The sequence below is a fragment of the Chelmon rostratus genome, chromosome 5 (assembly GCF_017976325.1).
Source record: "Chelmon rostratus isolate fCheRos1 chromosome 5, fCheRos1.pri, whole genome shotgun sequence".
Classification (NCBI taxonomy): Eukaryota; Metazoa; Chordata; class Actinopteri; order Chaetodontiformes; family Chaetodontidae; genus Chelmon; species Chelmon rostratus.
In genome coordinates, this window is record NC_055662.1 from 27,844,502 (window position 1) to 27,858,953 (window position 14,452).

The window sequence follows — 14,452 nt, forward strand, 5'->3', positions numbered from 1 at the left end:
AGCTTGTTTCAAAGATTAAAACTGATAACTTTGTGCTCATTATGCTTACTCATCTATCAATATTCCTGTTTCTGTGCTGAGTGGTTGCCGTACTCGTACATGTAGTCGATGACTTCTCAGTCTCCACGTTTTCCTGCTCTGACAGCGCCGTCATGACAAAAGTCAATCACTGCTACTCAGACTCAAGACTAGACTTGTGGCTCTCAGAGCATGTACCTGAAAACTGTCGACACGGCTCGGATCATTTAACACCAAACGCCTCAGGATGCTACACGGCACATTCAGATTGCTCGTGCTTCAGAGAGCCGCTTCAGTCGGCATGTAACTACTTCAAATCCAGCCCAGATGCGTCTTTAGAAATGTCACTATGCCCCGCTGATAAGACGAGATGACAGATATTCTGTATTTTTGGTTTGCAGAGATCCTCTTTTCAAAGTCAAACCCTTCAAACAGTCTAATCCTGTCCTGAATGAGAGCTGGATTATTGTATAACCCCTTCATTGATACGCACCGACACATGCAACACAGCGAGGGAGAGGGAGAGGAGGGGAGAGGAGGGGGAGAGGGAGAGGTTGGACCAAAATGAAGTTGTATATCTGCTTCAGCTGAGAGGAAAAACTACACAAATGACAATATAAACAACCACCACGAAGGCAGGAAGGAATAAAAAAATCATTAACACATGATCAAAATTCTGATGAGACATTAAACACGTTGCTCAAATAAACACAAATGATAATTTGCATCGACTCTCACTGAACTTTGGCTGAAATGTTGATTAACTGTGCACAATGTTTCTGCTCCACCTGCAAAAAGCAACCAAACCTGAGAACGTTCTGATCACCTCTCAGAGGCAAAGATATTAAAAGCAAGACTTCATATTTAAAATTCACTCACTACACATGAAATATGTGGAGCTCACTGACTTATTGCACTGAATGTAAGCAGCAGTCGGAGGAAAACGGACGACCACTTTCTTTCTTTGCTTTGTGCTTGATGCAGCCGCAGCAGGACAAACATAAATGTCCCATTGTTTCCTGATGAACAATTAAAAAACGAGAGCGGAGATGCTGTTATTTATGCTTCCTGTGTCTGCCGAGTTCAGGACCAACATGTCAAGCATCCTTTTTTATGTGCGAAAGTGCATAGAAAGAGATGAACAGTGTGTGAACTGATCTGAACTGGTCATAAAACCAGTCACTTTATACTTGAATAAAAATGCCTCTCCATCAATTATTCCTAAAGCTCTTATGAACCAAACATTTTGTTAGGACCCATCTCTGCTTATCATCACATTCACAAATTAAGTGTAGTGATTTAGGTTTTTATGCTGTGGTAAAATGCATGCAACACGAACTGTCTGCAGATGAATAGCTGCAGTCCTGAAAACCGGAGCTTCATGCAGAATAGAGACTCACTCAGGGAAGAACAACACAGTGGCAGCACACAGTTGCGGCTTTTACAAACATTTAAAACTAGAACGTTTTATTAATTTTTCTATAAAATCTGAAGCTTTTAGAAATATACACAAACGTTCCCTTGTGCTATAAAACAGCGAAGACAAAAAAAGAAAAATGGAAAGCTCAACTGCGTGTACAAATAACTTTTCAATAACGAGTGCTTGATTAATTTATGGCGTGGGTTTGCCTCACAATGGGCAGTCCGCAAGGTCTGGAGCGCGTTTCAACAGCTGCTCTCAGTCCAGTTCAAACATATATGACACTGCCTCGATTTCCATTAAAAAGCTTCCAAACACTCATCTCTCTGACCATTTGCCTCCATTGTCCATGGGGTCCTTTCATTGTCTGTAATCTGTCACTAACAGTACAAGTGTCTTTTTTGCCTGTAAGGAAAACAACTATTGCACATAATTCAAGTAACCCCGTGGCACATCCAAATGGTTTATTCCACTCTTTTTGTCTTGGGAACAATGAGATTTTTTTCTCTACCGAGTTCCTCAATAGGATAAGTGAATCCAGGAGAAGCAGATTTTTTTTCTCAAACAAAGGCAGCTCTTGTTGCATGAGATGGCTCAAGATAGAAAAAAAAACCCATGTTGCATGATCTTCAATGGAGTTTGCATAAATAAAACATAAACCTTTAGATGGCACTCTGATGACAAGGTCTCATTTAGTTAAGGGCTTTACACGTATTTTTGGGTTTAAACAAAGGGAGCCTGCTTATACACATGTCGGAGGGGGCCGTGTAGGCTCATACTTTGTACTGTGGCCTTTGAGAGACGGGTGAGGCTTGATGTAAGGCCTGCTGCTGGTGAACACACTGGCAGCCTTCCTCCTCGTCCTCTTCTTTAGCTTCCTGCTGAACACATTCTGCCACGACTGCAGCGTCTTTGAGGTCCAGATCCACATGCCGCTAGTGATGCCCACCACCAACAGCATGAAGATCTTCACCATGAAGATCTCCACGGCGGGGATGGAGGTCTTCATGACGCACTCGTTCGATTCCGGCCCGCTGCCGTCCACGCACTTCTGCTCCCCGGCCAGGATGCGCCAGTAGTCCATGTTGAGCCTCTCGTAGAAGTAGCAGGCGATGACGCAGGTGGCCGGGACTGTGTAGAGCACGGAGAAGACCCCGATGCGAACCATCAGCTTCTCGAGCTTGTCTGTGTTCTCCCCCTCTGTTTTCATTATCTTACGGATGTGGAAGAGGGCCACAAAGCCCGACAGCAGGAATGAAGTGCCGATAATAAGGTAGCAGGAGAGAGGAATGAGCACGAAGCCGGTGAGAGCTTTGACATCCATGCTGCCCACGTAGCAGACGCCCGTCAGCTCGTCGCCCGCCACCTTCCTCATCACCAGGATCATGATGGTCTTCACGGCCGGGATGGCCCACGCCGCCAGGTGGAAGTAGCTGCTGTTGGCTTCGATGGCCTCGTGACCCCACTTCTTCCCTGCAGCCAGGAACCATGTGAGGGTCAGGATAACCCACCAGAGGGAGCTGGCCATGCCAAAATAATACAGGATGAGAAACACAATGGTGCAGCCGGTGCTCTCCAGACCCTCCTGGATAATATACTGGACCCCATTGTCTCTGTCACAGGCTATTCTGTCAGCTCCCACAAAAAGTCGGATGAGGTAGCCCACAGAGTAAACACAGTAGGACATGGAGAGGAAGATGATCGGCCTCTCCGGGTATTTGAACCTCTGCGGGTCGATGAGGAAAGTGAGCACGGTGAAGGCGCTGGAGACGAAGCAGAGGATGGACCAGATGGCCATCCACACCAGAGAGAACTGCTTGTCTCCCTGACTCCAGTATACATCCACTTTGGGGTAGCATTTCGGGGCACATGACTCACTTTTCTCCACAAAGTGGAACTTGCCAGGATTGCTGCACGTCTGCTTGCTGCCGCTGTCCTTCAGGTGCAGGTCCTGCCCGCTCAGAGGCCGCTGTGGCCTGAAATCCGGAGGCTGGGTGTGGGAGACTTTGGGGGGCTCGTCGGAGCCGTTGTTGGGCGCCTCCATGCAGAGGTTGTTCGGGTCGTTTTTGGTCGGCAGCCGGGAGCAGTCCAGAGAGTCGGGCCAGGGGAAGTTAAACTGTTCTAAGAGGGGCGAGCATTTCAGCTTGACCTGCTCACACATCACTCGGCACGCTGGGATCGGGTTGGACACCTGCTCTGTGCACATGGGAGCATAAAGTGAACACAGGAAGAATTTGAGATGACTGTGGCATCCAAACTGTATCAGTGTGGCGAACTCCTGCAGCTTTATCGCTGCCTCCTTTTGGTCATCGTGGCCCATGAGATTTGGCATGCGAGTCATGTTGTAGCCAATGTCTTTACACTGGGGGATGTTGATCTGCTGACATCTCCCCTCCCCTGACCAGTCCAGGTCTATGGAGCTAATGGTTGAACCCCCGTCGCTCCACAGGACCAGCAGCACAGAGACCAGGCTCAGATGAACAGTTGAACACATCCTCTCCTCTCGATTTTAAGAAAAATTGAGCCAAATGTTCACCACAACACACAAGTTTCTTTCATTAAAAAGTCTCGGATGGAGCCTGGCTGGTCTTCCTGTGTCAGATAAATGTGGAAAAACTCACAGAACTATCTGTCGCAGGACCGTTTCCTCATTTTAGTTTACAGTTTACAGACAGTTTAACGAACACATAAATCCCGCAATGGTCCGAAAACGTGTTGTGTCTGCGGGACGCGTGCGCTCAGGTCCATGCTTTCCCCAGATCAGTTTGTTGGAGCGACTTGTTCAGTCTTCTGAGGTTAAAACACGCTGATTCTGTGCTCCGATCTGTCCCCTACTTGTTTCCAGGAGACTCACTTGTCCCTCCTCGCGTTTCATGTCACTTTTCCGGAGATCCTGTCCGTGCAGCAGCGCGGGTTCAGTCCTCGTGCGACAAGTTGGAAAAACGGGCAGAATAAATGTCCTGCAGTCGCGAGGCGCCGGAACAATTAGTCAGTCAGCAGGATGAGGGAAATAAAAATCCACGCTGATGGTGAGAAACGCGTCCCAGAAACGCAGGATTATGCTCCTCCCGTCTGCAGGCAGCTGATGCGTTTGGCGGCAGCGCTCGTCTGAGCTGGTCGGAGCCTCCGTCCCGGTCTAACCTGCCAAGAGATCCGCCTTCAAAGACAGCTACTTTGCATAAGAAAGATGACACTGACACGCGGATTATTTTCAAATCGTGCGGAACAGCTTGTTCATTACAGCAGTTTCAAAGGCTCACAGCGAACTTCCTTCGCTCTGTTTGCTGCTGCTCGACCACAAACTTCGACTACAACAGGACACAGACACGTTTTATGAGCTTCCCAAAATGTTGCGCAATTTGGCTCCGAGGCGCACCGGTCCGGAGGCGCACTGAGGCCACAGCTCTGCTTCCAGCTCACATTTACACTGCACACATGAAGCTGCTGCGCTTTTATTCTCTATCCTCTTTCATTGCTCTCCTCAAGTTTTAGAATTCATCTCAACTCCCTTAAAAACTCTTAAAACCACCAACATATTTACAGTTTCTATTACTAAAGCTCCGCTTTCATTTCTCCTTTTTTTCCACACATTTTGGATCAGTGCAACCTTTGATTTTTGCATCACAGCTTTCACATAATGAATATCTTTACTTAAACTAAGGATATGCCACAATATGATGAGGGAATCAATACTAGCTTCATGTTGCTGCTGCACAGGCAGACGTGACTGAACATGCATGGGTCCAAAAACAGAGAGGATGCAGTTCTCCAGAGACAATCAGCAGCTCACTTTTCACCAGGTGGAATAAGTCCTCAAATCCTTTACCAAAGTAAAAGTAATGATGCTTTTCAACATTAAAATACTGCGTGACCTGTAAAAACTGCATGCAAATGTAAAAGTACACTAGTATTAGTGGCAAAATATACTTAAAGTATCAAAAGTACTCATGCAGACTGGGCCCTGTCACAGGAGTAGGCCTATATTATTATTTAATTCATTATTTATTCTGCATTTTATAAATATTCCTTTCTATATTATTGTTTACTCAGAAAAAATGTGTCAGATTTTATTTTGTGTGTAAAATCTGAACCTGCGAATGAACTTGTAACATCACTGTCAAACAATTAAATGAAGTGGAGTAAAAAGTACAACATTTCAAGTAGAGAGCAGCATAAAACTGAAATATTCCAGTACAGTACACATACCTCATATTCGTCTCTGAGCACAGAACTGGAGTTCATTTAGGAACGACTAGAATCAGCCAAAGTGATTTTCAGTGCAGAAAAACTGAAACTTGACGTTCACAGAGCAGACTCTTCAATATGAGGCCAGCAAAGTGCATGCTGATGAGTTTAAGATGAAAACGATTACATGCATGCAATATGTTTTGATATATCCACTGATGTATTTACGGCCGTATGTAAATGAGACAGATGAACCTACTGATTGTGAATAAAAGATGCACATGAGTTTAGCACATCTTATAACTCAATTCGGTTCAACTGAAAATGAAAAGTTGAAACGAGTGCTTGTTTGCTGTATGAAACCTGATGCTGGCTGGTGATACAAGCATGTTCCAGGTTTAGAGTTTAGCCGTGCAGCCGTCAGCGTGTTCTGGACAATGTTCTTAGCAAAAAATTCAACAGCACCATGCGGTCATTTCCTGTCTTTATCAATGAGGGAAGTGATGCAGTAAACAAATAAGAAGCCTGTGTTCCTTTAGCAAATGTCAGCCTAAAGCCTTGATATTGTTCTGCTGTCAAGCTCAGAGGAGTTTGCATCAGTGACTCAGACACTGCTCAGCCTCCCTCACAGTGACATCTGTATGTAGTCTCACCAGATCTGGGTTTCCACCGTTTTAATGGGGTGTCCTTTTCTTTAGCTGTGTTACATTTAGAGCCATGAAAAGGGCACTAATAAACAGCATCGATTCGCCTCAGCTTCCTGAAGGATAGATGTTTTTTCTTTAGAGATATTATAAGATGACACGTTGGCTGTTCACCTCACACGTGCTTTCCTCTCACACTGCAAAGCCGTGCAGGTCTGGCGAATGGATGCGCTGCACTCTCCATGTGCGCTAGCCCTGCGATAAACTGTCCAGAATATCTCCTGTCTGCTGCACGAGACAGGCTCCGGCCCCCCGTGACCCTGGACAGGATAAGTGGTTTATAGAATGAATGGACCGATGGGTTTTTATTAGCCTGTTAAAGCGAAACAATTCCTCGAGAGCCGGCCTGCAGAAGACGCGGCGGTACATAAAGTCGCAGTGTGTCATAAAACAAAGCGAGTACACGCATCAGCACATAGACTGCTGTAATAAACGGCATGAGCAAACCCTGATGACGTGTTGTTGTTCCAGCGAGTCAGAGATCCATCTTGGCTTCATGTCTGTCTGCAGCTGGACGGCCTGAGAGACGAACAGGGTCTGAGGCCTTCTGTCTTTTCTGAGCGAGCCTCCACACCTCGCTCACATTACCTTGTAAAAAGTGCGTGGCGGCGAGATTTATGCCCACGCCCGGCCATAGTCTTCATCAAGGGCGAAATACTGATCACAAGTAAACAGGAGTGCTTTTAGTACGTTTTTACAAGAGTCGCTAAAGTGCTTTTAGGAGTATTTCAGAAATGTGTCCGGGCAAGATGAGAAACCTGGCACCGGCGTGCCTAAATGGTTTAGGCGCAGCGTATCTTAGTGGTGGCTTTTCAGCTGTTAGCGCTCAGTGTGTGGAGCGGGAGCGTAAATATAGGGTATGAATACACTTCTGAACACAATACCCTGCTCCTATGCAGCACATACGCTTCTCATATTCCGCTTATCCAGCTGTTAGCGTTTGAAGACGTCTGGTTGGAGCTTGAGGAGAAAATATCTGTTCTTCGCTTCATTTCAGAAAGTCGTATAATTGCTGTTTAAAATGTAGAGCTGCTCATGTTCTCCCAGCTTGTGAGCGATGCCTTTAGCCGCCATGCTAGTCCGCTTTCTTCTGAACTGCTTGTATGTTTGTGTGGAGTTTAAATGTAATCATATGCAAACCATTTTTCCTTTGTGAAAAAGGCCCAGATGCAGCAGCAGCAGCATGCATTTCATATATCCTGACCCCTCACAAAGACAAGGACAACAGCTGACATGCCTGCTCTCCCCTCCCTCTCCGCCACTAGACTTTTATTATGTAGCTGGTGTGTAGGAGTAGAACAAAAAGAGACGACAGCTTTAATGTGAAGAAGAATAATGTAATATCAATGCGTTCCCCGAGCCGGGGCCAGTTCTGCTCTCCATTTACCGATCACCCGGCTTTCAGGAAACCCCGTCTGGCATATTTTAAAGCAAATATCTGCCCTTATTATCGCTGCCTTTGGTGTAATGAAGCTGACATGATAATACTGTCACACAGTCTAATAAGAAGACACAGTCTGCTGGTTTGTTGTAATTCGTCGCCTTTGTTCTGCTCTCGCTCCCGTCTTTCCTCCTGCCTCCCTCTCTTTCATGATTGTTTTGCTGGTCGTGATGATATCTCTTTGAAAAGGAGAAGAAAAGGGGAGGAATCAGGCCTGTTCAGTCTTTAGCATCTGTAGCCTCTGCAGCTACTACTGTCTCTTTTATGATTTTTCTCCCCTTGTCTACCACCCTGTTTCATATACCCCCCCCTTGCTCATTTCTGCTCACACATGTGCAGAACACACACACACACACTCACGCACACGCACACACACGGCAACTTTATCTCATCTTTGCAACCATAACAGTGCGATGAAGAAAAGCAGCGCAGCTCCATCTCTGAGAAATCAGCAACTGTGAGATAATTCTGTAACTAATAAAGTGAAAGGGGGGGGGCCCTTTGATGGCTGAAGCTGAAAAGATATTTTATTTTTTTGTGTGTGGGATTTGCGATGTGTGATTCTATGGAGCGAGCTCGCTCCCCTGCTGCTAGGCTCTGGCTGGAAGCTGGCCCCCCTCTGGCTAATGTTATGGAGAATCGGAGGAATTTTATGGCTGTCTTTCCCTCAGCCCCCTTTTTTCTTTTGTTCCCCTTTGAAGAATGACTTTAGACATTTTATTTACATATTTAACCATGGATGAAAGAAATGAAGGGCGAGGAAGCAAAGCTCCTCGGGTCCTTCAGGGAATTTTGATCAGTAAAAATGAATTGAAGCTAATACGTTTTTGTTTGCGTAGCCTGAAATTAGATGAGTATCAGCCAGGCTACTATGATGGCGACATTTCTCAAAAAAAAAAAAGATAAATAAAATTAAATAAATTAAAATAATGGCATCAGTTTGATGGAAATATGATCTACTCACACCAGCTCTGCATCAGTAAGAGTAATGTGGTTAGATGACTGGCATGCTGTTCCAACATGTGAGGTATGCTATGGGAGAAATGGGGGACGTTTTCGACATGTTTGGCATTGTTGCCGGCGTTGAAAGGGCATGTTGATTAAACGTACGGGTGGGGTAGGGCTATAATCTTCTTAACCAAGGCCCTCCTCTTCTCTTTCAGAGGGCACAATGAGAAGAAACAACACACTCAGCTGGAGGTGAGACTATTTGTCCACATGCCCTGCACATTGTCCGAGGATCCTGTTCTCCCTCCCGATCGCACGCATCCAGCGTTTAGCTCGGGATGATCCTATTTATCAGCACGATCTGTTATTTTCTCTCTTATCGCCACTCCACGATTCGTGAAGAGGCCGGAGCCAGAAAAGACGGCAAAGTATCCGAGCGTGGACAGGAGAGATGCTTGAATATTAAAGCGAGGGTCCGTCCTGGAACTGCTGGCAGAGATAATTCTGTTAAATATCACACATGCTATTTTTCTGTCCTGTTTGAAATGCCGGCGCCTGAATAAGAGCAGCAGTTTAGCAAAGGGTCAGACGTTTTGAGGAAATGCATATGAATCGAGCGATTAATTATTGAAGAGCCCTGTCAACATCAAAGCCTGTAGTATTCTTTGCTCGTGTGCGTTAAATAGTTCAATAAAAGAACTTATTAATAAGAACTAATTTGTTTCGCTCTTCTTCTCACTTTGCTCCATTAAAATCTGCTTTGTTTCACTGCTGAGTCCCATCAGCTGAAGGTTAACCCTCTGACCTCGTTCATTGTGTATTGTGCTCGATAAGAGGAAGTCACTGCGTTATTGTAACCTTTCAAGTGTTTATAGAGTAGATTAGTATAATTATGAGCATGGTGGACCTTTATATGATCGGGAAAGCTGTCAGCCAATCTGCAATAAACAGCGCTGTAATGAATTTTGTTTGCTGTGAAGCCCAGCAACATCTGGGTTGAGGCTGCTTTGAAACAGCAACATTAGCTTAGCGTTCTTACATCACACTCTTTCATGTGGTGGTCGTTTAACAGCAGAGAGAAGAGGAGGGGAGGAAGAAGTGGTGGAGGAGGAGGAGGAGGAGGAGGAGGAAGAGGAGGGGGGGGGTTGTTGGAGTTCAGCAGCTCGAGACGGAGTGAAGAACTGAAACTGCCTGCAAAAGGCGGTTTTGTTTTAGAAAGTCACATCGAGAAGTTCTCAAAACCATGAGAGCGATTATTAAACGTTATAGATGAAGGAGGAAAAAAAGCCACAAAGGGGATGAACATTTTATTGCCTGCATCGATAAAGGACACTGATGGCAATATTATTAGCCGAGGTCCTCGTGGGGGCACTTGAGTGTGAATTGCTAATCAGGAAGGCCTTCTCTGGTCTAATCCCTCTTTGAGTGGCCGGCCTGGAATCAGCGCGTCTGGGGAGACTCCCCACTGCTTCTGGCTCTGGAGGCTCCATTCAACAGCACAGCCCTCCTGTCCCATTCCCACAGTCCCCTCACACTGTGCATCGCGGCCATGCATGTGCACACACACACACATGTGCACGCACCCGCACAGCACACACACACACACACACACACATATCCTCCTCTAACCAAATTAGATTAGACCCTTCCCTTTCTCCCCAGCATGGCGCTGGTCTTTTCTCTGCCCGGTCATTTATCCTCCCCTTTTGTCTCTGCTTTATAAAAGAGAAACAAATTCCCAAACAACTCTCCTCCTAAGAATGCACTGGTTTGGAAAAGGACGAGGGAAGGGCAGATATCTTTAGCAGACCTTAGGTGATGCCATAATATCGCCGTCTCTTTGGTGTGTCGGCTCTAATGATGTGTGGGTGAGAAGAGCAGTGTGGCGGTGTGGCTGGCAGAGCAGTGAGAACAACGCCAGCTGTGCATCTTGTCAACCTGTTACCCCACAACAACACCGAGCCCTCTCTGACAGCAACACTAAGGATCTCTCTATTGTGGCCCCTCGCTAACATTGTCCAACATTTGCTCTGCTCAGCCGTAAATCCTCCCTGACTGGAATAGATAAAGTGCAGTTGGCGAAGTGTCGGCGTGAGATGTGCACCAGTGTGTCGGAGTCCTGTAGTATTAGTTGTTTTGATTCCTTGTATCTTTATTCCGTGCAAAGCAGTAATGGACACTGACGCATATAGGCAAAATAAAGGCCTCAGTTGAAAGGGTCCTTTGTAAGAAAGCCCTGGTGGAAGCTTATTCCTCCTGGTTGAATGTGCAGCCAAGCTATCCCAAAAGCAGCAAATTGAGATCAAAGCAAAATTAAAGCTGACTCGTTCAAAGCAAGATAAAAATGTGTGAGCCTGCAGCAATATTTTCTCCATTGATTTCCTCCTTTGCTTGCACTCCGTGGGACTGTGCTGGCTGTGCTGTGCTCAGCGCCAGCGTCGGAGACTCGAAGGCTGCTGCAGGGAGAGAGGAAATGACTATCGATACGGACAGAAATACGCCGTCATAATGATCGGGGATGAACGCATTTCGCAGGGCGCAGGAGATCTAAGTGATCGGGTAACTTTTCATTGGCGTCCAAATCTGTTTTCACTTTGCATTAAGACATGGGGAAGAATAATGAGAACATCTAATGGCAAGCATGAGAGTGGCATAAAGAGCGAGCATGGGAACGCCATTGTCTTCTGCTGTTATTAGCTGTGATCCTCTGGATAGAAGCAGGCGTGTGCAGCCAAGTTTTGTCATTGTCTTGTGCGTGGATCTCCTTTTTAAGGAACCACATGTGGAGGCTCTGAAGTTTATTTGGATTTGCAAGAACTCTTGAAGAGCGCCTCGCACAGACGTTTCTCTGGCCGTTTTTATGTGCTTTAATGTTCAGCACAAAGAATCAGGCACAGATGAAGTTTTCTCAGCGCTGCACGGCAGATAACTGCACACTGGAGAGATGTCAGCTTTAATTAGAGAGAGCTCGCTCGAATGCGATGTTCCAATAATCACACAACAGCAAACAGAATGTCTTTGTTACGCTGAGCTCCAATCTTGGTAATTATGGGTAATTTACCGCCGCTGTACTCGCGCTGCAGGTTGTCGGCGAGGTGTGAAGGGATGAGTGAAGGTGCAGGTGAGGGATTCAAGGCTGCGTTTGAAGTCCGTGGAGGGATTGACAAGCCTCGCAGTGAAACCTGAGCAGGTATGAAGACAAGCTGGAACAATCAGACGCCGCAGACCAAGAGTGTTCCTCTCCTTCTGATGTAATTCTTCTCATGTCGGCTCTTTACACAGTCTTGCACATCAATCTTTATCTACAGCAGAACAATGTGGCAAAGATGTCGGAAAAGGCTGATAAGAAATCTAAAATGTCTGTCAGGTGACACTGGAGGTTTGAGCAAGTGACAAAAAAAAATGAACCCTCTTTGTTTTCTGCTTCCACCAAACGCATGCAAGAGCGCATTTGCACACCTTTCATGCTCTCTTCACCTTTCTGTTGTGAGGCGTAACACCTGGGCGAGCTGAAAGGAACATGAATCAAGCTGAGGAAAATGTCTTTTAATCTGTTTCAGATATTGTTTCATAGCTGTAAGCAGTCTTACCTCATCTGCGAAGCTTCCTCCTCAGACAGAGGGATCACTGTATCTGCAGGAATTTCTCAGGCTCAAATATCAAAACAGCGCTAAATAACCCGTCACTCTCCCCCCACAGAGCGTGGACTTCGCCGTGGTCCAGTTTTTGAAGGGAAAATTACGCTACAATGGTCTAACCTTTAAACAAGCATTGCAAGTTGAGCAGTAAGCCGGAGATAAAAGAGTGTCGTTATCAAGTTAGATTTATGTCTGGAACTCGGTAAAATGACTCGGAAACAAAATAAATGATAGTCGCCGTAAAAATATCTTGTTTTCACACATTTCAGGCCTCGTCAAAGAGACAGCTGCTGGTAACCCAGTTATGGAATGTGCCCGTGGGCTTTTTCCTCCCCTTACAGTCTGAGCAAGTGCAATGGCTGCTTGACTTCTACGCCTTTGGTGTTCAAGAGGTGTCCCAGACACCGACATCAGACTTAATACCAGGTGATTTCCACCTCACATCAGCAACTCCTGAGTGACGGAACAGGGAGCCGGTGAGATATCCAACACTGTCAAGAGCCACGACGACAGTCGCTCAAACGTCGTCCCGGTCGGAGCTGTTTGACATGCAAGTTTCATGCATCCTGTTTGATACGCTTCGGTTTTATCTTTGGGGAAGGGCTGTTTTTCCTACGATTAAACAAAACATGAAGTGATGCGCGTTCATCTCGAACACACACGTTCCTCTTCTGCGTCACGGTGTCTGCAGACGAGACCGCTGCTGCCTCTTGTTAACGGAAAGGACGCTGATGTCGAGGCTTCGGTGAAGGGGTTTTAACGCACTTTCAGTGGTGTTGATAAGAAAGCAAAATGAATGTTGCTCCGATGTAGGAGAGGCTGGAGCTGACTGGGCGTGACAGTCTCCGGACAGGTTTGAGCTTTTAAGCTCGTTATTAAAAGCATTCGTGGCCTGAAGCTCAGAGCAGTTCTTTCCTGCCTTTTCGAGTCTTTCTTATTTCATTCCAAACAAAGTTTCTCATTACAACCAATCACAGGAACCCAAAGTCGAGAAAGATGCAGATTTGTTTTGTTCAGAAATTAATTTGACTGGAATGTTTGCGGGAACGTTTCAACCAAACAGTCCACACATTTGCTGATAAGAGGCTTAAAGCAATAGTTTGGAATTTGGAGAAATGACTTTTATTAAAGGAGATGATACCTCTCTCTTATCTGTGCAGTAAACATAAGGCTACAGCCAGTAGCTAGTTAGCTTAGCTAAAGAGAAAACAGGGGAAACAGCCAGCTGTCCTTACAGTATATCTCGATTTCCTGTCTTTCCTGGTCACCTGCAACCTCACGGAGACAACAAGAGTTCAAAAAGTTAAACCTGCTGCACATTGACCGCACAGAAATAAGATCTGGTATCTTCTCATTAAACTCTGCAAGAAAGTGAATAATCATATTTCCTAAAATACCAGTTTACATCACACAGTGTCAGTGTACATTACATTAATTTATTAATTTAGTTTGCATATCTACCAGGCATTGGCGTGAAAGACGCCATCATCTACCTGCTTCATCGCTCTCTTTCCCACCTGGAGAGCAGTGGGAGCACCGTGAGGGTCGTGTTTTTGACTTCTCCAGTGCTTTCAACACGATCCCTCTGCTGAGGAGGAAAGCACCACACCACTGAGTACTGTACATATCAATACATAATAGCATTCTACTGTAACATTCATATTCATTTTTGTGCAATATCATTAAAGCTGTAGTCACTTTATCCATTTGCTGTGCAATCTGTGTATAGTCTGTGTATTTCTGCAGGATTCTTGGCAGTATATTTTTATGGTAATTTTTCTCACAGTTCTTTGCAGCAACATATATTTTTTATATATAGATTTTTACATATTTTTTTCTGACATAGCCCTTTGTATAAAATCTACATATACACAGTCAGCTTTTATTTTGCATCTTGTATTTCTCTTTTTCTGTTGCTATTCTTTTATCCAACTGCCATTACCTGCTGCTTGTAACACCTGAATTTCCCCTGGTGGTGATTAATAAAGTATATCTTATCTTATCTTATCTTATCTTATCTTATCTTATCTTATCTTATCTTATCTTATCTTATCACACTGTTCCTTTGAGCAGCAGCTATCTGGCAACCTTTGCACCA

The 14,452-nt window shown here is 45.4% G+C and overlaps 1 protein-coding gene across 1 annotated transcript; it reads right to left on the minus strand.

The window, feature by feature from the left end:
• Positions 1-1,457: 1,457 nt before the first annotated feature.
• fzd10 (frizzled class receptor 10) lies at positions 1,458-4,524 on the minus strand. The gene has a single exon (XM_041936729.1). It carries the CDS (start codon positions 3,930-3,932, stop codon positions 2,181-2,183), a length of 1,752 nt encoding a protein of 583 aa, XP_041792663.1. The 5' UTR covers positions 3,933-4,524; the 3' UTR covers positions 1,458-2,180.
• Between the last annotated feature and the right edge of the window lie 9,928 nt (positions 4,525-14,452).

What these genes read in the sequence shown, in the direction of transcription:
- fzd10 (XM_041936729.1), bottom strand. Translation starts at nt 3,932, where the DNA reads ATGTGTTCAACTGTTCATCTGAGCCTGGTCTCTGTGCTGCTGGTCCTG.